The sequence below is a fragment of the Nyctereutes procyonoides genome, unplaced genomic scaffold, assembly GCF_905146905.1.
Source record: "Nyctereutes procyonoides isolate TBG_1078 unplaced genomic scaffold, NYPRO_anot_genome, whole genome shotgun sequence".
Classification (NCBI taxonomy): domain Eukaryota; kingdom Metazoa; phylum Chordata; class Mammalia; order Carnivora; family Canidae; genus Nyctereutes; species Nyctereutes procyonoides.
The window spans coordinates 40,356,861-40,382,231 of NW_026575046.1; the positions used below are offsets into that span (position 1 = coordinate 40,356,861).

At 38.3% G+C, this 25,371-nt stretch overlaps 3 protein-coding genes across 6 annotated transcripts in view; 2 read left to right on the forward strand and 1 right to left on the reverse strand.

Annotated features, from left to right (window-relative positions):
- Window positions 1-955: 955 nt before the first annotated feature.
- Window positions 956-8,338, forward strand: CCNG1 (cyclin G1). The gene is made up of 7 exons (XM_055324870.1): window positions 956-1,162; window positions 2,275-2,538; window positions 4,395-4,648; window positions 5,224-5,302; window positions 5,381-5,479; window positions 6,272-6,466; window positions 7,257-8,338. Exons 2-6 carry the CDS (start codon window positions 2,275-2,277, stop codon window positions 6,461-6,463), a joined length of 888 nt encoding a protein of 295 aa, XP_055180845.1. The 5' UTR covers window positions 956-1,162; the 3' UTR covers window positions 6,464-6,466; window positions 7,257-8,338.
- Window positions 8,339-12,576: 4,238 nt separating this feature from the next.
- On the reverse strand, window positions 12,577-21,685 carry NUDCD2 (NudC domain containing 2). Of its 3 annotated transcripts, XR_008664346.1 has the most exons (5): window positions 21,364-21,685; window positions 19,314-19,362; window positions 18,945-19,096; window positions 15,773-16,364; window positions 12,577-14,149 (listed from the first exon to the last, which is right to left on the reverse strand). XR_008664346.1 is itself a non-coding variant. In XM_055324868.1 (4 exons), exons 1-4 carry the CDS (start codon window positions 21,616-21,618, stop codon window positions 16,281-16,283), a joined length of 540 nt encoding a protein of 179 aa, XP_055180843.1. In that variant the 5' UTR covers window positions 21,619-21,685; the 3' UTR covers window positions 12,577-16,280. The 3 variants fall into 3 exon arrangements, 2 of the variants coding, with proteins under 2 accessions (XP_055180843.1, XP_055180844.1); XM_055324868.1 differs by having other exon boundaries at window positions 12,577-16,364; XM_055324869.1 differs by having other exon boundaries at window positions 12,577-16,364; window positions 21,430-21,681.
- A 210-nt stretch (window positions 21,686-21,895) lies between these two features.
- The window catches only part of HMMR (hyaluronan mediated motility receptor), a 46,887-nt gene continuing 43,411 nt past the window's right edge, over window positions 21,896-25,371 (forward strand). For both annotated transcript variants that reach the window (XM_055324865.1, XM_055324866.1), the window contains exon 1: window positions 21,896-22,315. In XM_055324865.1, the coding sequence (XP_055180840.1) occupies window positions 22,270-22,315 (46 nt within the window). In that variant the 5' untranslated portion in view covers window positions 21,896-22,269. The remainder of the gene's footprint in view (window positions 22,316-25,371) is intronic.

A 25,371-nucleotide genomic window follows, 5' to 3' on the forward strand; every position in this document is an offset into this window, starting at 1 on the left:
TTCATGATAGCAGAGACATCCAAGTACAGCTCTGAGAACTGATTAACTCTTTCCTCATCAGTCCTCAGACCCTTTTAGTGTAGACCCTGCTCATTTGTAAGGGAGCGAAAGCGGAGGGGAGTCCAGGAAGGCTTCAGGCTAATTATTTTCCCACCTATCTGGCATGGGCCCCCTTCACACCTGGGTCTGTGGACTTAGATTCATAGTCACTACAAATATTTTCCCATGTACTCTCCTCTTAAGAGTCTAACACGCACCTTCCATTTTAAGCCATTAAAAAAAAAAAAAAAACCTACCAACTTTTAATTAGCTCAAAAATAAAATCCAGGAAATTGATGAAGACCAAGAATTTACCTACCCCAGCTCCATTCTTTGATAAATCGTACAAAAAGCAAAATAAAGCAGGAATTCATGGATTTCCAAAGCTCACGTGGAAAAAACCTATAGAATACACTACCGCATAGAAAATTCACCACCTCTCCAACCTGTAACGAAAAATCAAGGGTTTACTTTGTGTTTTGTAATTAGTCACTGTATTTTTACAAAGAGGACGCCGAACAACTCTACTGAACCGCAGGGGACAAAAACTCTCAGTACATTCTGGAATGATGTTCTGGCCAATCCGGCTGCCAGGAGAGACCCTACCGGGACAGAGTGCGTACAGCATTGAGCTCGACCACTTCTTGGTTGAAAACGCTTTAGGAAATTCTCCACCGAGAGGAGCTAAGAGGCAAGGGGCGTGGCCTCAAGGGGCGGAGAATTCGGCTCCGGGATACTGGGAAGTGTGTGCTGATTGGCTGGACTTCTTCCCTCCCAGACCAGCCCTCTTTGGACGGCTGGGGCCATCCATCAAAAGAACTGCACCAATCAGAAGCTAAAATCCCCCCTCTCCCGCCCACCAGGGGCAAGCCCCGCCCTCCAATATATTACTCCAGCGGTGAGGCGCTGCCCCTTCGGCTCCGAGCTGACCCTGTGGTGGGCAGTGTCGTCCGGGCGGCGCTGCGGAGACCTCCGCCCAGGACGGCTCCCCCTCCCCGGGCCTCTCCCCTCTTACCCGCGAGTCCCCTCGCCTCGTGGGCCTATCGGATCTGTTCCCGCGGGGTGAGGTGAGAGCAGGCCCGGGGAGGGTAGCTACGGCTGAGGAGCCGCAGTCGCGGTCAAGGTGAGCGGGGCCCTGGGGGTTGGCTTCGCGGTGCGGCTGAGGAGCCGGGTTGGGGGTGAGGGGTGAGGGGTGAGGGGTGAAGGATGTGGGGCGAGGGGCGGGTCCAGCCCGCGCCCTTTCCCTCGATTCACTCTCCGGTTGCAACAAGTCCAGGCTAGTCGGAGCTTGGAGGGGCGGGGCCAGTCTTACCGTCGGGTCGGCGGGGTCCCGGGGACCAGCCCACGGCGGAGGAGCGTTGGGCCCGTAAAGTTGGTGGTTCCTCGTCCGCGCTTCCCTTCAGTCGCGCAACTTGAAGGATCCCCTGCCGCCCTGTCTCTCCCTTGGTGTGGGAGGTGCGCTCGTACCCGGGGCTTACCTTGTGGCCGGGACTTCCCAGCTGTGGAATAAACTCCCAGCGCAGACTGCAGCCTCCGTTACCTCACGCCCTGGCTGCGTGTTCCTACCGTAGCACCCTGTAAGCTTCGCCAATAAAAGCTGACGATGATTGAGCGCAGTGTGTCAGGCACTGTGCACGACCCTACATGAATCATCTTGTTTGATTTTACCAGCCATTCGGAGAGACCCATGTTGTCACCTCGTTTTACCAAGAAGTAAATATTATTGTCCAGTGTTTGTTAGGTGCCTTTGTGCTAAGCCCTATACCTAGGTGATCTCGTTTTTCCACACAAGCCTGTGAGGTAGGTAAGAACCTCATACCCACTTTACAGATGAGGAAATAGGGATCAAGTAAAATCAACTAACGTTAACACTTCATGGTATGGCGGTTCAACACAGGGCAATTACATACGACCGTCTAATTTCAGAGTTTTGGCGCCCCGTCTGACAGTATCAATACTCAGTCATCTGCTGGCAGTGAATGACTTGAACAAGTATTTCTTGAAGATTTTTAATGTTTTTAAGGCATGGCTCCTGTCCTCTAGGAGCTCCCAATCTAGGATGTGACCAACTGGTCGGGTGGGGGCTAGGGGTGGCTGTAACAGATGGCACTTTGCAAGGACTCAGATTCACTAGCAGCATTGGGGGAGGGGAAACTTGGGTATAAAGCGCTTGGCATGAAACAAGGCAGGAAGGGCTTTTCTTACACTCCTTTCTGGGCCTTGTGCTATATATAGATGATAGAAGTACTGACAACAACTGAATCTCAGAAACTGCTACACCAGCTGAATGCCCTATTGGAACAGGAGTCCAGATGTCAGCCAAAGGTCTGCGGCTTGAGACTAATTGAATCTGCACACGATAATGGCCTCAGAATGACTGCAAGACTAAGGGACTTTGAAGTAAAAGATCTTCTTAGTCTAACTCAGTTCTTTGGCTTTGACACGGAGACATTTTCTCTAGCTGTGAATTTACTGGACAGATTCCTGTCCAAAATGAAGGTATGTTTAAAGCTACATTACACTAAGTATTTCTTGGTTTTACTCATTTCATTTTGGAGATGAATTTCTCTAGCTTTGGGCTGGTATTCAAAAACTTGACCTTTTTAATTTTCATCAAGTAGCCAAAACATTTCGATGATTCTGTGTACTCTAGCATTAATGAATACTCTTCCTTCATAATCAAGAATAAGGTATAATTAGAATAAACTTGACATTGAAAAATAGTCTATTAGCAAAAAAGAAAAGAAAAGGAAAAATATTAGCAAATAATTGCAGACTCCCAGTATGAGAGTTGGCTGTTGTTTTTTAAGATCTTTCTTGATAGGTTGGGTATTTTCATTTATCTACTGTTGTTTTTAAATTTAAAGAAATGTGTTATAGGCAGAATGCTAGATTTTGGTTAAGAATTACAGGTTTGTTTTGTTTTATGCTGTGAACCACTTGGTCAATAGAGTATACTTCTTAATTTCTAGTCATATATAGAGTTTTAATTGTTTTAGCCCTAGACCTATTCATATATTGTTTAGCTTGCTATTTTCAACATCAGTTGGCATACAATAGAGAAGAGAGTATCTTCTGAAGGAGGAGCATTTATGTAATTATTTCCCTGTACTGGATAAGCAGGACATCTGTGTAGATTTCAGAACTTGCTTACTGTTAAAAATATATCTGCCTTTTTTGCCCATGGTCATGAGTGGATGAGATGATGTGACAAATGGAAAGAAACTCATCTTTTAGTCCTCAGGACCTGACACAACACCTCGTACACAGAAGAAATTCCACATTTGTTGAATTGGATGGTTCAAGAAACTTGCTCAACAGACTAATTTTTAAACTATTGTTTAGACACCATGTGCCAGCACTACCTTTGAATCTATAAATGTTGCACAGGTTAATAATAATACATCTGTCCCTTAAGTATATTACAATCTTATATGAAAATAATGTTTGTACCAATAACTATAAAACAATGCAAGGCATAATAAGAAAGATACTTAAACCCCCAAAGAGAAATAAATATGTTGCTGAAGAGATTCCAAGAAAAGGAAGATACAAACACTGTAAAAACTTCTTAAAGTTTCATTTAACGTGGAACTTCAAGTGGATAGAAATTTGATTCTGTCACATTGTAGACATTCAGGAAATGATAAATAAATATAAAAGATTGGGAGTGGATAGAGCTTTACAGGCAGAGTAAATAGTGTGTGCTAAACCATTTAAAAGCCATTTTACATGTGTTATTAAAAAGAAAAGAGCCTAGAAAAACACAACATCTTAGAAAGAAATTTTGTGCATAAGCCATAAGGAGCTTTGATCCCCCTATAAGCCTTTGATCAGTTAATTTATTTGGTCCAACTAGAACATAATGCTTACAGTTCTACAATGATTTAGGAAGGAAAAGAAAAAAAGAATTTCTTATGGGCTGAAGTTAAATATTATCCTGACACTTAGTCCAGTTTCTCCAAAATTGATTCCAAGTGGATACATAGTGTTGACAGGCTAGAGTTGAGGAATGATTGGATCTCTATTAAGTCCTTCACAGTTGAGAAATAGATCTCAAAGATACATTTTAATAATAATGTATCTGAGTTCTAGATTATTTTATTTATTTATTTTTTAATTAAAATAAGCTAAAGAGGGAGACCTTTGTGGCTCAGTGGTTGAGCATCTGCCTTTGGCTTGGGTCATGATCCCAGAATCCTGGAATTGAATCTGCCATTGGGCTCCCTACAGGGAGCCTGCTTCTCCCTCTGCCTACATCTCTGCCTCTCTCTCTCTGTGTCTCTCATGAAATAAATGAAATATTTTAAAAATAAATAAAATAAGCTAAAGACATGGGCTCATTGTCATTTTAGGTACAGCCCAAGCACCTTGGCTGTGTTGGGCTGAGCTGCTTCTATTTGGCTGTTAAATCAATAGAAGAGGAAAGGAATGTCCCATTGGCAACTGACTTGATCCGAATAAGCCAGTATAGGTTCACGGTTTCAGACTTGATGAGAATGGAAAAGATTGTATTGGAGAAAGTGTGTTGGAAAGTCAAAGCTACTACTGCCTTTCAATTTCTGCAACTCTACTACTCACTTATTCAAGAGAACTTACCAATTGAAAGGTATGTAATCTTTGTTTTGACCAAAGGAGATTTGGAAATCAAAATGGTATTCTGGATATTGCATAAATTCAGTATTTTGGTATAATTCCAATCAAAAGTAAAATGAAGGGGGTAAAAATGTACAATGACAGCTGCAGCTCCTTGGATTTCATTTCACTGTCCAACAAAAGCGAGACTTTCAGTTGTCAACAGCTTTTTCAAGTCTGTGAAGGCTAATTCTTGGGATTAAAGGACATTTCAACTTTTTTTTTAATTACATTTTCCACTTATAGACTACTTAACTCCTAGAATCTATCAGATTTATGGAAAAAGAACTCAGTAACTGCAGAAATAGATTAAAATGAAAACTTGATAGTTGTAACATGATACTTTTTTGGTGGGGGTAAAATTATTTTAAATTCATGTATGGTATCTTCAAGAAATTAATGCTCCTGAAGGAAAGGGAATTCTTCAAATGATTTATTTTCTGTGATGTGTGTGTAAATTTCATTTTAAAATGACTTAGATGTTCTAAACATCCTTCGTTGACTACATTCTACATAAAATTAATCTCATTTTCATTTTCTTTTTAAAAGGAAGAATAGCCTTAATTTTGAAAGACTAGAAGCTCAACTTAAGGCATGCCACTGCAGGATCATATTTTCTAAAGCAAAGGTAAATATTTTATAAAGATTAAACTGATTTATATACCTATTTTCAACTCAATACTTACTTAAAATTTATCTCTTTTAGCCTTCTGTGTTGGCATTGTCTATCATTGCACTGGAGATCCAAGCACAGAAGTTTGTAGAGTTAACTGAAGGAATAGAATGTCTTCAGACACATTCCAAGGTATGTCAAGGTCATAGCCTAAATGGTATTAACAGCTATAAAAGAAACTAAACCACTTGTACTAGCTCCTCAAGTAAAATGAGAATGTGTCTATTTGAAACTTGAGTAGCTTATCCTCAGATTTACTTAACAAGGAAAGACACATTAGTAAGATCACAATTATTGCTGTAGTTATATACTGTAGGACCATTTTTTTAATTTTAGAGTACAGTGGGGGAGGAGAGAGAATCTCAAGCAGACTCCCTGCTGAGCACCAAGCCCATGGGCTCAATTCCATGACCATGAGATCATGTGTGACCTGAGCTGAAATCAAGAGTCAGATCTTGGGCAGCCCGGGTGGCTCAGCATTTTAGTGCCGCCTTCAGCCCAGGGTGTAATCCTGGAGACCCAGGATCGAGTCCCATGTCAGGCTCCCTGCATGGAGCCATGTCTCCCTTTGCCTGTGTCTCTCCCTGTCTCTCTCATGAATGAATAAATAAAATCTTTAAAAAGAAAGAGAGAGAGAGATCTTTAACCACCTGAGCCATGCAGGCACCCCATGTAGGATTTTCTTTTTTTTTTTTTTAAGATTTTATTTATTTGAGATATAGAGAGTATATGTGAGAGAGAAAGCTTGAGCAGAGGGGAGGGAAAAAGGGAGAGAGAGAAGCAAACTTCCCACTGAACAAGCAGCCTGATGCAGGGTTCCATCCCAGGACCCCAAGATCATGACCTGAGCCGAAGGCAGACGCTTAACTGAGTCACCCCAGGTGCCCAATTGTTACTAATAATTTGTTTTTAATTTATGCACAGATAAATGGCAGAGATTTGACCTTCTGGCAAGAACTTGTATCCAAGTGTTTAACTGAATATTCATCAAACAAGTGTTCCAAACCAAATGTTCAGAAGTTGAAATGGATTGTTTCTGGACGTACTGCACGGCAATTGAAGCATAGTTACTACAGAATAACCCACCTTCCAACAATTCCTGAAATGGTCCCTTAATTGGTAAGTTTGGTTCATAGTTACTCTCCATATAGAGAAAATTTTCTAGCACTATAGTTTTATTGTTTAATTCAAGAACTCAATGAATTATTATCAAAAATAAACAAGATGGAGTTAGAATAGCAATGGGGAAAATGACTTCACTGATCTAGTCAGTTAATATTTGAGGGCATTTTTTCATTTAAGATACAATACCCTGAGAGTAAGGAATTATCCAACCTTTGATATGTACATTAGCCATTTCATTAAATTCTCAGCTTAGAAAATCACATCCTCTTTAATAACCTGAATTTCAAAAGAAGCACTAAGACACTATTTTTCACATCATTTTGCTATATGTAGACCCAAGTTCTGGCACAATTGAAGTTAACACAAGCCTAAGCAGGAAAACGGGACCAAAAGTTTGAACCATAAATGAACTAATTCAAGACTGTCAGCTTATAAGCAAAATCAGTATGAACTTGGATGTTGTACTTAAATTATGGCAGATGGTCTCCATGCTAGGTATCTGCAAACTGCCAGGGTATCTCAACATTATATTTGTATATCATTGCAATTGCAGTTGGAACACTGGAAAGTGCATAAAAATTAAAATCTCATCACTAATATAGGATATATATTCTTACCATCTGAATTTAAGTTGTAATTTAACCTTTTCCTACTCAAAGCTAAATGTTAATACATTTACATATGACATGATTATTAAATCTGTTAAGCAGTTGATTTTTAACAGTTAATAATACTTTATGTTTGGCAGAATTCTAATAACTTGATGTTTTGTTTGTTTAAATAGGATTGTTACAGCAACAAAAAAGCTCTTCTCTGAAGCCTTTCTCCACAATCCTGAGCTATGGATTCCATGATGTTATAATGAATTTAAGCTGTGAAGCCTCAGAACATCACAACTAGATTAGCATTGATGTTCTCAGATTTGGGAAAACTACCTAATTAACATGCTGTAGTGGAATTAAATTTAAATTAAATTTAAATTCATCTGTGAGGCATACAAATGAAAGCTAAGAGCATAAATGTGAAATGTTAATAACGAGCCTGAGAAGGTAAACTGTGAATCTTCATTTCTAACATTAACCCAACTTTCTATGTTGGGTCAATATATTATATTTAGGTGGTATCAAAAGTGGTAACCTAATTAAATTCTAAATTATGAGGTATACATTAAAACCAACATTTCACAAATGCACTTTTAAGGCATAACAAGGGTCACTATTCTAGGCAATGAAAATGGTTTCTTGGTACCTATAGTGCAAATAATAGATAATTCTGAGATCTAGACTTTACTGCTACTTGGGAATTACACTTAAATTTGAGGGCATTTTATAAAAGTAAAACTACAGGCCTAGTTATTTTGGCATATTAAGTTATTGTTAATATTTTTCCTAAAAAACTGGTCGTTTGCATCCATGGTAAAATTTACACAGTATTTGCTGCCTCCATCTAATCCCATCAAGAAACTTTGTTTTTATTGTGTTAGTAATTCAAAATAACTATGCTCCAAAAACTTGATTTAACACTCCAGAAGTTTTTACTAAGGGCTGTTTTTATAAAAACTGCTATTGCTTCTAACTTAGAATTTTTAAAGGAAGAGAATATACTTTCACTACTTGCCCCTCCTGTGCCCAAAGAAAGTCTTTAAAAAAGTCAGTAGGCATCCTCATAATTATGAAGTTGCTAAGGTAGTATTTGAGATTTTCTATTAAGTCAGTGACCGTAAGGAGATCTACGGCATTAAAAGTGATGTAAACAGTTACTCAGTGCAGCAGGTAGCTTGTGTCCATCCAGAATGGCTGTACCCATTTATGACGTTATGGGTAAATGTGCACTGGAAAATAAACCAAAGAACCACAATATATCTTATACTTTTGTGAACTGTGTTTTATGGATAACTTCAGTTTTCCCAAAAAGCTGACATATTTCAATAATTTGACATCAGTGTTAATTCTGAGTTGGCAGAGGTAGCCTAACCAACTACCATTATGTTTTGGTACTAAGGGCTATACCTTTCAATAAAGTTACTGAAATGCATTCCTTTGCAGGTAGTTTCTATTTGTTTCTGTTCTGATTTAACTGTTTTGTCAATGTGATACTAGAACCACAATAAAAAGCTATCTCCATTCAGTGTATTTAAATTTAGCAGAAAGATGTATGATAGCAGAAACAAAATCACTATTAATAGTATGGCCATTACCTAATTTACTTTCAAATGGCTTTTCAGAAAACAGAAGATTAGGATAAATATATTTAATGTGCATTTAAAAGTTGGTGTTGACACAGTATTGGTAACTTGTGTCATTTAGATTCATCAGTATTATGGATATTCTTAATACAAATTCACCCTTATATTAGCCCACCTGAAGTCCTGGGTAAATTGTCTTACCTTAAATGGCATTCCAGCAAAGTGGTTGGTAATGACAGGTAACTAACCAGTATTGTATTAGTCTGCTTAGGTAAATTGGTAATTGGAACTGAAACAGGATTTTGAAGTGTTCGTGTTTAATTAAACTAAGAAGACAAAGTGACCACTGCAAAGAGTTAATTGAAAATTGAAATAAAAACTTATATAGGAAAGTTCCTTTTGCACTTGACTAAGACTAGATACACTTAATCCTCTTTACAGTGTAGTTTTTAAACACCTGAACCTTACATATTTCTAATTATGCGGCATACTATCAAAAACAGCAGACAGCTGTGCCTCGGTGATGCAGTCAGTTGAGTGTCCTCTTAGTTTTGGTCATGATCTCAGTGTTAGAGGATCAAGCCCCATGTCGGGCTCTACACTCAGGGTGAGGTCTGATTGAGATTCTCCCTACTTACTGCTTACTAAATATAAAACCTGTAATTTTTCATAAACCAAAACCAGTAAACATAAGGCAAATGAGATGGATTAAAATAAGCCAGTTTGGGGGGTGGGGGGCTCTGGCTGGCTCAGCCAGTAGAGTATGCAACTCATGATCTTGGGGTCATGAATTTGAGCTCCACACTGAGGGTAGAGAATCCATAAAAAAATAAAAAGCCAATGTTTTACATTAATTTGACAAAGATTTTGGAGCAATTGGTCAGGCATAGAAAGGGATCATTAAATAAAGATAAAAGAATTCAAGAAGACTTGACAATCTTAAGTTTGTATGCACTTAACATCAGAGCTTCAAATATGAAAAATGGACAAGGATTCAAATACAGTTGGAGACTCAAACCTCTTAGTAATCTATAGAAATTTAGGATATCAGCAAGAACATAGAAAAACAGTAATACCAACAACCAACTGGATCTACCTGACATAAAAAACTTCATCCTAAAATAAAAGAATAAGCATTCTTTTAAAATACATGGAACATTCACCAAGACAGACCATATCTTAGGTCACAAAACAACCCTTAAGAAATCTAAAGGAACTAAAATTATGAAGTATGTTCTCTGATCATAAACTAGAAATGTCAGATAACAGGAAAATCTATGAATACTTAAGAGATTAAACAACAAACTTCTAAACAAGGTTCTAAGGGTAAGTCTAAAGAGTAAAGTATTTTGAACTGAGTGAAAACATCAAAATGTATGAAATGTAGCTAAACCAGTGCTTAGACTAATTCACATCAATTGCTTTTATTATGAAAAAAAAAAGTCTCAAAGCTTCCACATAAACTAGAAAAAGCAGAATAAACCCACAAAGCAAACAGATGGGAAAAGGTCATTAAAAAAGGAGGGGTTTAAAAATCAAAGAAACTGAAAATAAGGATAACCAACAAAACCAAAAACTATTTGAAAAAAGCAATAAAATTGATGAATGTCTAGCAAGACTGACAAAGACAAATGACCAATCTCAAGACTGAGATAATGCTATATTAAAAGGACACTAGGGAAACAACACAACTATGCACATCAAGTTAAATGAATTCCGTGAAAGATAAGAACCACCAGAACTTAACATAAACCAAATTAAAACAAAATTAGGTAATCTGAGTAAGTTCTATTTTTAAAAACTGAATTTGTTGTTTGAAATCTTACTGGCAAGGGGTTCCCTGGGTGGCTCAGTGGTTTGGCACCTGCCTTTGGCCCAGGGCATGATCCTGGAGTCCCGGGATCGGGTCCTGAGTTGGGCTCCTTGCATGGGGCCTGCTTCTCCCTCTGCCTATATCTCTGTTTCTCTCTGTGTGTCTCTCATGAATAAATAAATAAAATCTTAAAAAAAAAAATCTTACTGACAAATCCCATAAAACACTGAAAGAGGACAATACAAATTCTACCAATCTCTTCTAGGAAGTAGAAGAATCACTTCCCAATTTTATAAGGTTAGCATCACCCTGACACCAAACCAAGATAAAGATAACACAAACAAAAAACTATTTACCAATATCGCAAATTAACAGATATGGAAATCTTCAACAAATCCAGATACATAAATGGCAGTAACACACCATGACCAAGTTTGGGATGTGTGAAAATATAAGCAGGTTCAAAATTTGAAAATCAAATCAAAATTTAAAAACCAAGCAAGACAGGGATGGACATTTCCACCCCTTCTATTCTAGCCAATGCAATGAAGCAAGGAAAAACAAAGACATATGGAGTAGTACAAACTAAATGAAACCTATTTATGGTTTATGAGGAAAATCACAGGAATTCGTAACAAAAAACTAGAATAAGTGATTTTTTTAAAAGATTTTATTTATTCATGAGAGACACAGAGAGACAGAGACATACGCAGAGTTCGAAGAAGCAGGCTCCATCCAGGAAGCCCGATGTGGGACTCAATCCCGGCACTCCGAGATCATGCCCTGAGCCAAAGGCAGACGCTGAACCACTGAGCCACCCAGGCGTCCCCTAATATGTGATTTTAACAAGGTCACAGGATATAAGGTCAACAAACAAAAATTAAACATTTCTTTGCACTATGTACAACTGGAAACAATTTTCAAAAAAATATATCATTTACAACAGCTCCAGAAAATGAACTTAGGAATAAATCTAAGAAAAGATGTAAATATTCCATAGGCTCTGAGAAAATCACAAAATGCTCATGATTGAAATCATAGAGATCCTAAATGGAGAGCTGCTCCATGTTCAAGGATTGGAAGACTTATGCTATTCCAATGAAAACCCTAAGGGCAGGACTTTTGGTAGATAGACTGAATACAGCTGATTCTAAACTTTATACAGAAAGGCAAAGAGTTAAAACAGCCAAAACAATTTTTGAACAAGAATTAAGTTGAAGGAATCCGGCTGCCCAATTTTAAGACTCATCATAAAGCTACAATTATCATGGCAGTTTGGCATTTGTGAAAGGATAGAAAAATGGATCAATGGAATAGACTAGAAAGACCAAAAACAGACCCATATGATTTTTGACAAAAGTGCAAGAACTTAATGAAGAATGGATAGTCTCAAAAAATTATTTTGAAACAAGTGGACATCCATTTGCCAAAAAATGAAGGTCCACCTACATTACACAGCTTACAAAAAAAGTAACTTTGGATGGGTCACACATCGAAATGTAAAACATACAATAATAGAACTTTTAGAAGAAAATATTGGAAAAAGCCCTCATAACCAGGATTACAGAGTTCTTAGACATGATACCAAAAGCTTCATCCACCAAAAGCATGATGAACTAGTATGTCAAAATTAAAAACATTCATGCTTTAAAAGACACCATTAAGAAAGTGAAAAACCCACACAATAAAAGAAAATATATGCAAATAATGAGACCTGTGTACAGAAAAAAGAACTCTTTCAACTCATTAATAAATAACCCAATTAAAAAAATGGGCAAAGGATTTGAATAAACATTTCTCCAAGGAAGATACATAAATGGTCAATAAGCACAAGAAAAAATGTTCAGCATAGTCATCAGAGAAACACAAAACAAAACACAGCGTGATACCACTTCATATCCACTAGAACGGCTAAAAATTTAAAAATGTTGTAACAAGTGTTGGCAAAGATGTGGAGATACTAGAAATTTCATACACTAGTGGCAGGCATGCAAAATGGCGTAGCCACTTTGGAAAACAATCTAGAAATTCCTCAAATGATCAGTTTCCATATAACTCAAAATTCTATTCCGAGATAAGAAATAAAAATATACATACACATAAAAGCTTGTACTCAAATGTTTATTTTTTAAAGATTTTATTTACTCATTTGAAAGAGTGAGAGAGCAGAAGCAGGGCAGGCGCAGGGGAGGTAGAAACAGACTCCCACTGAGCAAGTAGCCTGATACAGGGCTCCATCCAGGGACTCTAGAATCATATGAAACAAAGGCAGATGCTTAACTGACGAGCCATCAAGGGGCCCCCACTTGAATGTTTATAGCAGCATTATTCATAATAGCAAAAGGCAGAAACTTCCCAAATGTCCATCAACAGACAAGTGTATAAATATGCAGCAATTATACAATGGAATAGTCCAGTCATACAAAAACAACGAAATACTGGCATACTGTAACACGGATGAACCACTAAAACATTATGCTTAGTGAAAGAAGCCAGTAACAAAAGACCACATACTATAATATTCAATATATATGAAATGTCAGAACAGGGAAATTTATGAAATGGAAAGCAAATTAGTGGTCGCCTGGCTGAGGGTGGAGAGGGAGGGAATGGATAGCTAAAAAAGCACGAGGTTTCTTGAAGTGATGAAAATGAAAACTGACTATGGTGATGCATTGAACAGGACTATACTAAAAACCACTGAATTATATACTTTAAATGGACAAAATACATGGTATGTGAATTAGATCTCAATAAAACTGCTTTCTGTTTTTGTTTTGTTGTTTTTTGAAAAAAAAAAAAAACATTACAAAGTGCCCGGCTGGCTCAGTCAGTTGGGTGTCCAACTCAAGTTTCTGCTCAGGTCATGGTCACATGGGTCAAGAGATCCAGCCCCATATCAGACCCCATGCTCAGCAGGGAGTCCACCTGGGGATTCTCTCCCTCTGCCCCTTCCCTTCTGCTGCACTCTCTGTCTCTTGAATGGATAAATAAACCTTAAAAAAAAAATTACATGTGATTCCATTGATGAACATTCTTGAAAAGACAAAACTATAGAGACAGTCTTAACCAGTGGTTTCCAGGGTTTGAGGCTAGGAGTAGGGCATGACTACAAAGGGAGAGAATTAAGTTTTTATGGTGATTATTTAATCTCTTGGGGTGCCTGGCTGGTCAGACAGTAGAGCATGCAATGCTTGATCTCAGGGTCATGAGTTTGAGCACAAATGGGGCGTAAAGTTCATTAAAAAAAAAGAAAAAAAACATAATTAAACTGTTCAATCTCCTGATTTTGGAGGTGCTTACACATATCTCTGCATGTTAAAATTCACAAAACTATAAACAGAATCTACTTGCTAAAAATTCACAAAACTATTAACAGAATCTACATGTTAAAAATTCACAAAACTATGAACAGAAGAGTTAATTTTATTGTGCTTATTCAAAATACTAATTTCTTTGAAAGTCAAAAAGAGAAGCAAATTAAAAGAAAAGCCTCTTCCCCAACAATTCATTCCTAGTTCTTGGGTAAAGTGAACAAGAGAGCCATTTTGCCAAAGGGTATGGCAGGGCTTCAGTGGCCCACAATGAGGTGTGTTCAGGTTCAAGGAGGTGAGGATCTCTGCTTGCCACAGGGTGTTGGAGCCTGAGTAGAGTAAGGAAGGCATTCATGTGAGATGACCTAGAATAGGGAACCAAATATATTAAGGATAACAGAAATCGGACTTCTCACTGCTGTCATTATAAATATAGAAAGGGAGAAAAGAAAAATGCACCACATGGGATTAGCCATTAAGGTTTAAGTGTGACTCATGGTTTTCAATATATAGAAATAAATACAGCTATATATTATAAACACACAACAATTGCTCACTACCACACAAATCTTAGCTTCTAAATACCATTCTCCATTTAAGAGAACCAGAGCACCTTAAAAACATGGGTTCTTCTTGAGCTAGGACAGAGAAAGCCTAAGCTTGGTATAATTTGTGCCAGAAAATAAGAAATTCCTAAAATAATGATGAGACGTCAAAAGAACACACAAGCCACCTAGAATGGTTTCCCCTGACCAAATCAAGAAAAATTGTGAGCATCACAGTAATGGAAATAATAGATTTACCCCCACTCAATAAAATGAGAAATCATGAGTCCCCATAAATAGTCCATATAGATATAAATAAGTTGGAAGTTTGATCAGAAACAGGATGGTACTCTGAAGCTACTTTCCCACAAAGTAATCATAAACCTAAAAAGAATAGCTTTACTGTGAAGAAGACTGACAGACACCATTTATTCACTGATCTAAGTAAACACCACCAGAAAAAGGACAAATCAAAATTACTAACTCATTATAAGATGCAATAAGAATACAGCATCACGTCTGTAATATCCCTGCCAAAGATATACATAATCTGAATTTAATCATGAAGAAGTATCAGACAAAACTCAAAATAAGGGATGTTGTACAAAACTAGCCTGTAATCTTGAAAAGTGCTGTGGTTGTAAAAGTCAAGAAAGAAAAAGAAGACTTGTTCCACAATGAAGTAGACCAGACACCTGACATCCAATCTAAAGGCAAAGCATGACTCGGACTGGATCCTTTTCCCATACAGAACATTACTGGGACAATCAGTTAAACATGAATGCAAATAAAGATCTGAGGATTAGATGGTTGTAACATATCAATGTTAATTTCCTGACTTTAATAGTTGTATTGCAGTGATGTAAGAGCATGTCCTTTGAAGGAAATACACACTATGGTACTCAGAGATGATGCAGTGTCCTATCATAAATTTATAAAGAATTCAGGAAGAAAACAATTATTTACACTTTACATGTAACTTTGTTATACATTTCGGGTTGTTAAAAATAGTTTTTAGGGGCATCTGGCTGGCTCAAGTTGGTGGAGTGTGCAATTCTTGGTCTCAGGGTTGTGGGCTCAAATCCCACATTGGATGAAGAAATTACTTAAAAATAAAATCTTTACAAAATACATAGAGAGGTATTTTAAAATTCCAAAGGACATAAAAAGAATGAAATAAAAATTTAAGACAATCCTTCCTTAGATGTCTGGATCACTGAAGAGCAAACTTACATCACTAACTTATAAACATTAACCATAATTTGCTTTTTTTGTCACTGACAAAGGATTCACCCAACAATCATATTCATTCACTACTTCTGTTTTGTATTAATCCATTCCTATTGTTAGGTTTCTAACTATTTTTCAATTTCTTGATAAAGTCATCTCCCAAGGCATAATATATACTTCAGAAATTTTCATTAACTCTTAAAATGAACTTACTTGGAATAAATATGTAGACCTCTTCCTTTCTTAAAACTTTTTTCAGTAATACAATTCCTGTGTGAACTGGCATACTTAGACAAAGGGGTACACAATTCCTATTTAGAAAAATTTATTGAACATTATTCCTGTGTTACACTTATTGAAAGAAAATTTAATTGTCCCTGAAGGCACCAGTCATTTCACATGATCTATACCCTAATGTTTTTTTGTATTAAAAATACAGGTTAAATATGAAATTAGTAAAATGCAGCATATAAAACCTCATGCTGAGCAAAAAAACAAGTCCAAAAAAAAGTTACTATATATCAGTAGAATAGTTTCCACAGTATTTAAGATGTTTCCTATGTAAAATGATATTTGAATGCAATTTTTAAGAACCATAGTTAATGTATTTTGCAATTTGTTAACTGCAGGTATCCACATTCTCCTTCTACCCCATAACTGTTCCTTTGATTAAGTTCACAACATCTGCTAGGATCCACAGAATGCAGCAAAACCGTAGTGGTTATTTCTCAAGATTTGAGAAATCTGGTCCACCTTTAGTATAGTTTCCTGAGATTTCTGCTCCACTGAAGTCAAAGCCAGGATTCTAAAAGATATGAAAAAAATTATGATAAAATAAATCTTATAAGGAAAAATCTAAGTAACTCAAAAGGGAAATGGTAAAGATATGAACTAGCCATTAACAAAACGGGAAATCCAGATGGCCAATAAACATGTCAAAGGATGTAATCACCAAAATAGAACTTAAAACTAGGAGATATAGTTCAATTTTCAGATCTACAAGCATTTAGAAAATCAATATGTATATTACAAGTTGACAAGTATATGGGCAAACATATACTTTAGTATGCATGTGAAAACAGATTTTTAATAAACTAGCACCATTTGAGAGTTTACTACATGCCTGCCAGGATTCTGAGATCTATGCATTTATCAACATATTCAATCTTCATAACAATCCTATGAAGTGCTATAACATGTTTTCATCTTTTGGAAGGCATTTCATTTATACAACAAACATTTATAGAATTTCCTGCTGTTTAGAAGACACCACTAGAGACCTGTGGAATTCAAGAGCGAACAAAACAAAGATCCCTACCACTGGTAGAGCTGACATTCTTACAGGAGGACACAAATAATAAACTAAGTTATCTAATGCAGGGGTTGGCAAAGTTTTCTGTAAAAAGCCAAGTAGTTAGAATTTTAGTCTTTGAAGGCCAGAGTCTCTGCCATAACTACTTTAGTCTGGTGCTGCTATAAGAAAGACAATACACTGGCGCAGAGGTTTAGCGCCTGCCTTTGGCCCAGGGCGCAATCCTGGAGATCCGGGATCGAATCCCACGTCGGGCTCCCGGTGCATGGAGCCTGCTTCTCCCTTTGCCTGTGTCTCTGCCCCCCTCTCTCTCTCTCTGTGACTATCATAAATAAATTAAAATTAAAAAAAAAAGAAAGACAATACACAAATGAACACGCATAGTTGTGTTCCGATATAACTTTACTCCAAAAACAGGCAGTGAGCCAGATTTCACCCAGGGGCCATAGTTTGCCAGCCCCTGATCTAGAGTGTTAAAAGTTGGTGCAAGTGGAAAGAAAGAAAAGAAAGAAAAAGAAAGAAAAAAAAGGAAAGGAAAGGAAAGGAAAGAAGGAAGAGGGTGGGAGGGAGGGAGGGAGGGAAGGAGACAGAGGAAGGGAAGGAAAGGGAGAGAAGGAAGGAAGAAAAATAGGGCAGGGTAAGGGAAATGAGATTATAGTATTTAAATAGGATGATCAAAGACCAAAGTATGCTTTATTGAGCAATGACTTGAAAACATTGAAGAAGCTAGCAGTGTGAACATTGTAGTCAAAAGGACAGAAAAGCAATGTTCAAAAATAACAAAAAGGTCAATATGGCTAGAGCAGAATGCCTGGAGGGAGATTCATAGAAGTCAGAGAGATTAAGAAGGACCAGATCAGATAGAATGAAAGAGCTCTGATAAGAGAAGCGATGCATTCTGACCTGCATTTTCAAAGGACTACTATGCTATTTTGAGAATACTGTAGCTTAGCAAGGGTAGAGGAGAACAATCAGAAGGTTATTAGAGTAATCTAGGCAAGACACTATGGATGGTACAGATCAAAGTGGTAGTAGAGTTCGTGGTGAGAAGTGGACAAATTCTGAATTTATTTGGAAGGTAGTGTCAGTAAGATTTCCTAACAAATTGGACAGGGTATGTGAGAGAGATATAGGAATGAAGGATGATTCCCTATTTTTGTTTTTTGGTCTGATCAAGTAGTTTCCATCAACCAAGATGAAAGACTACAGGTAGAACACGTGTGGGAGGAATTTACAGAGTTCATGTTGAATACATTGAGTCTAATACATCTGTCAGACTGTCATGTGCAGATGCTGAATTGGAAATATGACTCCAATATTTGGGAGAAAAGTCTAGACTAGAGATACACATTTGGAAATCATCATATAGAAAGAAATTATCCATCAAAACTTTAATAGTGCTTTGATCTAGTAATTCTTCTCCTACATAAACTAACAGATCATTGGAATAGTTTTATAGAGATGAAAGCATAAATTTTGTTTGAAATAGACACAAAGTGAAAAATCCAAATCTTATTGAAAGGGAATAGCTAAATAAATAACGATGATACTTTCAAACTAGAAAACACCCTGAAGTAGTTATGAGTGTTTTTGGAATGAGTATGTACTGGTAGGGAAAGAGACCCAAGACATATTAATAAATGAAATAAACAACATGAACAACACACACAGTGTGATCCTGCATTTATGTTAAAAACGAGGCAGCAAACGAACACCTCAATGATACAAGAATGAGACAGTAGCATGAATTAGAGAGATGTTGATGAAAGGAATTTTTCACTTTATATTATGTAAATCTATTTTGAGTGAATTTTTTAGTTCATTTATGCATTACTGGTGTACATTAAATAAATTTAAACTTAGAAATCATGACAGTACAAATAAGTTCCTCTATAGAATATTTGAAAAAGAATAGTCCAAAGAAAGACTATCTTCCTAATGAGTTAACTTAAAAAATTCCTCAAAAGAACTTTTTATGTATTTGTAACAACCTTGAGTTTCAATTTCAAGTAATAATTATTCTATGGTTTTAAGATGATTATCAATACATATTCATACATTCATCTCACTTACTTCTTTCTGGAATCTCTCTAATGTAAGTTTCCTCTGCATTTGGTCTTGCACCCAAGGATCAGCTGCATATTCAGATTCTAGAAGAGAAGTCCAGCAATTTGCTGCATCTCTCTTTGTCTTTGTAAGAACAATACGGACCATTTTTCTGTCCTCTAAACAAATAAAAATCACAAATTAGAGATCATCATTAAATTTTTTATTTTCAAAAATCATTAGGTAATCTTGACATACAATTATGTTCAATACGTTTCTATCACCATTCTCTTGCAAAGACAAAAGACCTAATACAACAGAGGGAAATATACTAAGTTCCAAGACAAAAATTTATTCTTAAAAAAAGGGGTTCCAAGAAGTATAAGTTACCCTTACCCAAAGTCCATGTTCCCTCATCAGCTATTGTAGAATCAAAGAGCTTGCCCTGAAAAATAAACATATGCAGTACTAAAAACATAAATATTTCGTTAATTCTTACAAGGCTTTCATGACTTAAAGACTTTGCTGATTTCCTATCTAATCCACATGTAATTGTCTAGTTTGGTTATATTAGGGAGATAAAATTTTATACCATTTCAATATATAGGTGCTGAACCCTATCTTTCCTCCTAGCAAGTGAAATGGAATCTAGTTTACACTGCTTGAAATATTTACTATGACAAAGAACACAGGGCTCTCTAAAAGATCAGGGCTCCTTAATTTTTAGAAGATAAATAAATATTACTGATCACTGAACCAAATGTGAAATTAGTATCTGAACTTTAACTTTACCGATTGAAATGAACTGCAAAAAGAACTTTCCTGCTGAAATTAAGCAACGATTAACTTTACCGATTGAAATGAACTGCAAAAAGAACTTTCCTGCTGAAATTAAGCAACGATTAACTTTACCGACTGAAATGAACTGCAAAAAGAACTTTCCTGCTGAAATTAAGCAACGATTAACTTTACCGATTGAAATGAACTACAAAAAGAACTTTCCTGCTGAAATTAAGCAACGATTTCTCTTAAACTTTAAAAAACCGGTTCTCCTTTGTTGGGCAGCGTAGAATCAAAAAAAATTTTTAAGCACATACTGCTGTTCTGATACCAGATTAGCTGCGACTGATTTTTCAGAAACTGCTGTTTTAAGAGAGAAATTGGCAAACGTAAGTTCAAAAGAGAATTCATCTGCTCAAATCCGTTTTGATTTGTTGCTACTTGCCTAATTTAAGTATCAGAAAATGAAATTAAAAGATCACATAAAAATAAAGAAAACATATTTTTTCAATATGTCAGTACTCGTGAGAAAAAAAAAATCCTACTGGTCTAATAAACATATACCTAAAATCCTAAAGGTACTGCTAAATTCCCAAAGTTACTGGAATCAACTAAAGGAAATTTGAATTGTAATCTTAAACCACTGCTCAGGAAACCACGAATCACACAACTATCCAGAAAGGTCCGTAAGATCCAAGCTGACATAAATCAAGGTCTTTCACGTGAATCTCTCTTTTCTCTGAGGCACTGTAAAGCATTTCCCCATAAAGTAATAGCAGCTAACAAGCAGTGTACACTCGTTACATACCAGACACAGGTCCCAGCTCTTACCTCCCACGGATACCCTGTGACGTTCAAAACAGTCCTATCAGGAAGGCACTATAATTACCGCGCCCTGAGCGGACCAAGTGCGGACCAAGGCGTAGAGACGCCGCATAACCTCCTGCCCACGGTTACGAAATCAGAAAAAGGGCATAGCCAGGTATCCCGCGCAAGCAATCTCCCGTCACCACTTCATTACACTGTCATCGAACACCTTGAGCATCGGGTCTGGAAAAGAAATCTGACTCGCACGTAACTGAATTTACCTATAAAGTCTATCAAGGAGAAAGCGGCTCCCGGATCCGACGGGCATCATGGGAACAAAACGCCTCTCGACTACCTGCTTAACCACTCCACAAACAGGCAGAATTTTTCTCATTTTGTTGAAAAACAATAAATCACCTGACGTCACCTCTGAATCCTCCTCCCGACATCCTTACCCTGTACTGCATCCTCTGCTGTCCTCTAACTGCTTAGACATTTACTAACTTCGCTTTAGGGTGCCTCCCTGCAAGAGCATCACCTGAGCGCACGGAACTCCCGTCTTGTTCATCTCTGGCCTCTCAGCACTTAAAATCAGCGCCTCGGAGAACATACATGTACAACGAGTATTTGTCCCTCTAAACATCTAGGTGAAGACCCGCGGGAGAACAAAAGCAGCAACTTCTTCGGTTCAGAGATAAAGCCAGGAACCCGGGCTCCTCAAATCTTTCCGTCAACTCGGGGCTAGCCTTGAGCGGGGACACGGACCAGACCCAAACCAGGCCAATGCTATCTATCGCTCTTTCGGCTCCAAGAGCCATTCATTCGGCCTTCCAACAGTCCTTCCGTGGAAACCACGAACCTTCGGACTCGGGGACTCAGAGGCCGGGAGGAAAGTGAGCGAGCGCAAGCCCCGACCTGCCGCTACCTTGAGGATCTCGCGACCACCCACGGCCAGCGCCACATGCCGGCTCTGCAGGCCGCACTGGATGTCCTGGGCGCGAGTGCCAGGCGGCACCTGCACTTCAATAAACACCTCCTCCAAGGTCTGGTACCACTGGCCCCACGGCGTCCCGCACGGAACCACCCCACTGCGCTCCTCAAACGGGGCCGACATACTCCGGGAGCCTCCCAGCCGCAGCCGCACGGAGCGAGACGAGCGCACGCGCGAGCTCCCCGCGCTCAGGCCACGCCCTGACTCTCCGCTCAGGTCACTGCACATGCGCAGGGACGTCCGCCGAGGCCTCAGCGAGCTCCTTTCTCCTTTTCAATGGCCGTTTACGACCCTGGCAGTGCCCAGTTTGAAAGAACTGAAATCCGGGGAAGCTTACACCCAAGGGACGGTGGGAGAAAGCTGGAACTAGTGAAACTAGAACTCACTGCACTGCCGCCTTTATGACGCCAGAAGCGGGCTTGCCAGCTTCTCAGACGTGAAACGCGCTTGCGCAAAGGAGGCGAGCGTGTAAGTTACAATTGAGTAACGCCAGGAACGATTGGACACGGGTCGGGCAATAATAGTCTCCTATTGGCTGGTGACCTAAACTCACAGAAGCCCTGATTGGATGCGACGAGGCCAGGTGCGCCGGCTCTTTAGTCGTTCCGGTCCTGGATTGGTGCGCCCAGAACTTTGGTTTTCAAATCTGCTGACGTTAGAGGTGGGCAGTGGATAAGCCGGGAGGTTTGAATTTGGAGCGAGTAGGCCGAAACAAGCAGCCAGAAGTTGCGGAGGAGAGCTAGTGACCTTCGGTTTGTGGAGCTGGTCATCAACATGTCTTTTCCTAAGGCGCCCCTGAAACGATTCAATGACCCTTCCGGTGCGTACGGGGAAAGGAGTTGGGGGTCGGGATATGTTGTCACGCACCTTGCCCCTCACGAGTCCCTTCCTCGGAGGCTAATCGGCGGTTTTAGGGCTGCGATGGGTCTCATTCAATTGATTATTTTCCTAGAATCTATACTAAGCATTTACTTCCCTAGCACCATTCAGATAAGGGTAGAGCAGTGAATGACGCGAAGTCTTTGCCCCATCGGGTTTACTACATTCAGCTGGAGAACACAGCCAACGAACAAGTGCTGTGGGGAAACTAAAGCAGAGAGAAGGAAATGGGGATAAGGAAACTATTGGTAGCTATTTGATGGTCAAGTCCGGAAGGCCCCACTGATTAAAAAAAAAAAAAATTGACCAAGTTTTTCGTATGAACTTGTGAATTTCTTTTGGATATTCCATTCAGGAATAAAAGAAGGATAATTGGTAAAGGCAATTTATGGGTACAATTATGGTAGTAGCATACTTACTGAAAACATAATGAAGTAATGACACGTAGAACCCCAATCACCGTATTAGGTATTTACATTGATTATTCTTTTTAAATTACCCAACATCCCTGAGAGGTAATCCTATTATTATTTTATTGATAAAAAGATTGAGACATAGATTTGCTTAGTGTTACACAACCAAGTTAGCAGAACTGGGACATAAAATCAGGCCTTCGTGAACCCATCCTGTGAACTTCCTCGCTGTGATGCAGAAGCACACGAACCAGGAAGATGCAGATATGGTTAGTGAGGCACACTCATCATTCAGTGGATGCAAACTGTATGCAGGGACTGTGCTAAGGTCTTCTCTGTTCTACCTGGTTTACTCTTTCCAAGTGAGAAAGGATTGATATTGTCCTCGTTTTACATATGAGGAAACAGAGGGGTTTTGTGACTTCTGAGCAGCCAGTAATTGGTAGGGCTGAACATCAAAGCCCATGATTTATTCATTTTAATATACTCTTTATAAAAGGCACTTGTTGGCTGGCATCTTTAACTTGTCAGCCAACATGCAAATGGAAATAAGAATCACTGCTCACAAAGGAAGGCCAAGTGAGCAAATGGGTCAGCACAAGCTTCTTTTTCTTTTTTTTTACAAGCTTATTTTCTTAATTGAAAGATCAGGAATATACTGTTTCCTGGATATTCAAAGAATCTTCTCTAAATTCTCTCAGCAGCATGTCTTTTAAGGAGAATTCTGTTTTCTTTATAGTAGATTAAACTGACTTTACCAACTCACAGTTTCAGAAGTAGTAATTATTATTTTATTTGATGCTCGAGTGACACTGTAGTGATTTCTCCTATTACTCCAGTAATCCCAACAGCTATGAGGTGGATACTTTTTTTTTTATTTCTGTTTCATAAGGAAAATTAGCCTTAAATAAAAATAAATTGCCAGGGGTCTTAAAGCTAGATTAGAAAAGGAGAGAGTATAATGTTCTTATTCACCATCTTCTCCTGACTAAAAAGTACTTGGCACATAGTAATGTCTATTGGTTAGCATTTAAAGCTGGATTTGAACCCTGATTGGGGAATTATAAAACTCTATCCCCATTCCCACATTCCCAGTGACTTTCTATGTTTTCTTCACCGCACTGTCAAACTCAACCCTGAGCTAAATACTGGGGTTACGAATATGATCTAGAGAGACCTAACCACAAGCAGTTTTGTCTAACATGGAATATCGATAATTACAAAACTGACAGGTTCTCTGATAAGAACACTACTCACAAGCTACTACAAAGAGAGGTTTCCAACCTAATTTGAGGACTCAGAAAACTGGAAAAGGCTGAGTAAGAATTAGTCAGGCAAAATGGAAGATGGACTGTCCATTCTGGGTAGAAGAAATAGGAAGTAAAGAAATCTGATAGGTAGCTCAGTCAACTAAGCATCTGCCTTCAGTCAGGTCATGACCTCGGTGTCCCGGGATCAAACCCCGCATTAGGCTACCTGCTAAGTAAGGAGTCTGCTTCTCCCTCTGCACCTCCATTCTGCTTGTACTCTCGCTCAGTCTCTCTCTCAAATAAAATCCTTAAAAACGATTTTAAAAAGATCTGAAAGTTTGAAGCGTTTAATGAAATGCATAGGCTGTTTTGTTTGTTTAAAATTATTAACTACCTGTTAGCTACCAGTCATTGTTGATCAAGAAAGAAGTTGCAGAAAACTTGTGATAACTCCCAGGACATCTCATTCCATTTTTCTGATGTTCCGTCTCCCCAGATTTCTAACAAGTCATATGTATGTGTGATATAGTACATTTAAGTGTTAGTAAGGAAAAGATCTGGAGCATGAAAATAACATGTACTAACTACACTCTCACAAAGAGTTAATAGATAATACAGGCTGGATTTCTACCTAGTTCTTGAATCTAAATCCTAAATCTAACAATCAAATTTGATTGTTTAGGAAAGTTTTTGTTAAGTATGGTTTTAATTGTTCTCAACTCATGATGCTGCTCAGTCACTGTCCACCATCCCATCTTTTGCTTGCCCATATTTCCTTTTCAGAGCGTAAACCTAGTCATGAACCAGAACATAAGAATTCAACATCATTTTATTTTCTGGCCACTCTGACAAGTCTCAACTGGTGCTTCTCATGCTTTTCCATAGAAGCATTCCTAAAAGCAGAGAGCTAAGTGCCTGTCTGGCTTGGTTGGTAGAACATGTGACTCTTGATCTCAGGATTGTGAGGTCAACCCCCATGTTAGGCCTAGAGTTTACCTTTAAATAATAATTAAAAGCAGAGAGCAAAGAATATCCATAGGTTCTGCATGCCCTCATCCCCTCTTCCCCAAAAAGGCATAGCTAACAGTATGGTGGAAGTCTCTTGTTTGCTTTAAAACATGTCCCCCTCTACCTCCCCCAGCTCCTATCCCAGTGAGTAAAAGTATGTGCTCTAAACTGGGTGTTATCCTATATGTTGGCAATTTGAATTTAAATTTTAAAAAAAAAACCTATGCTCTAAGATGTGCCACCCTTAAACTGATTTTAGGGAAACCCCTTGTCAGCTTCCTATTTCACCCCAATGTGAGAAATCTGAGATAGCCAAGATTAATGTT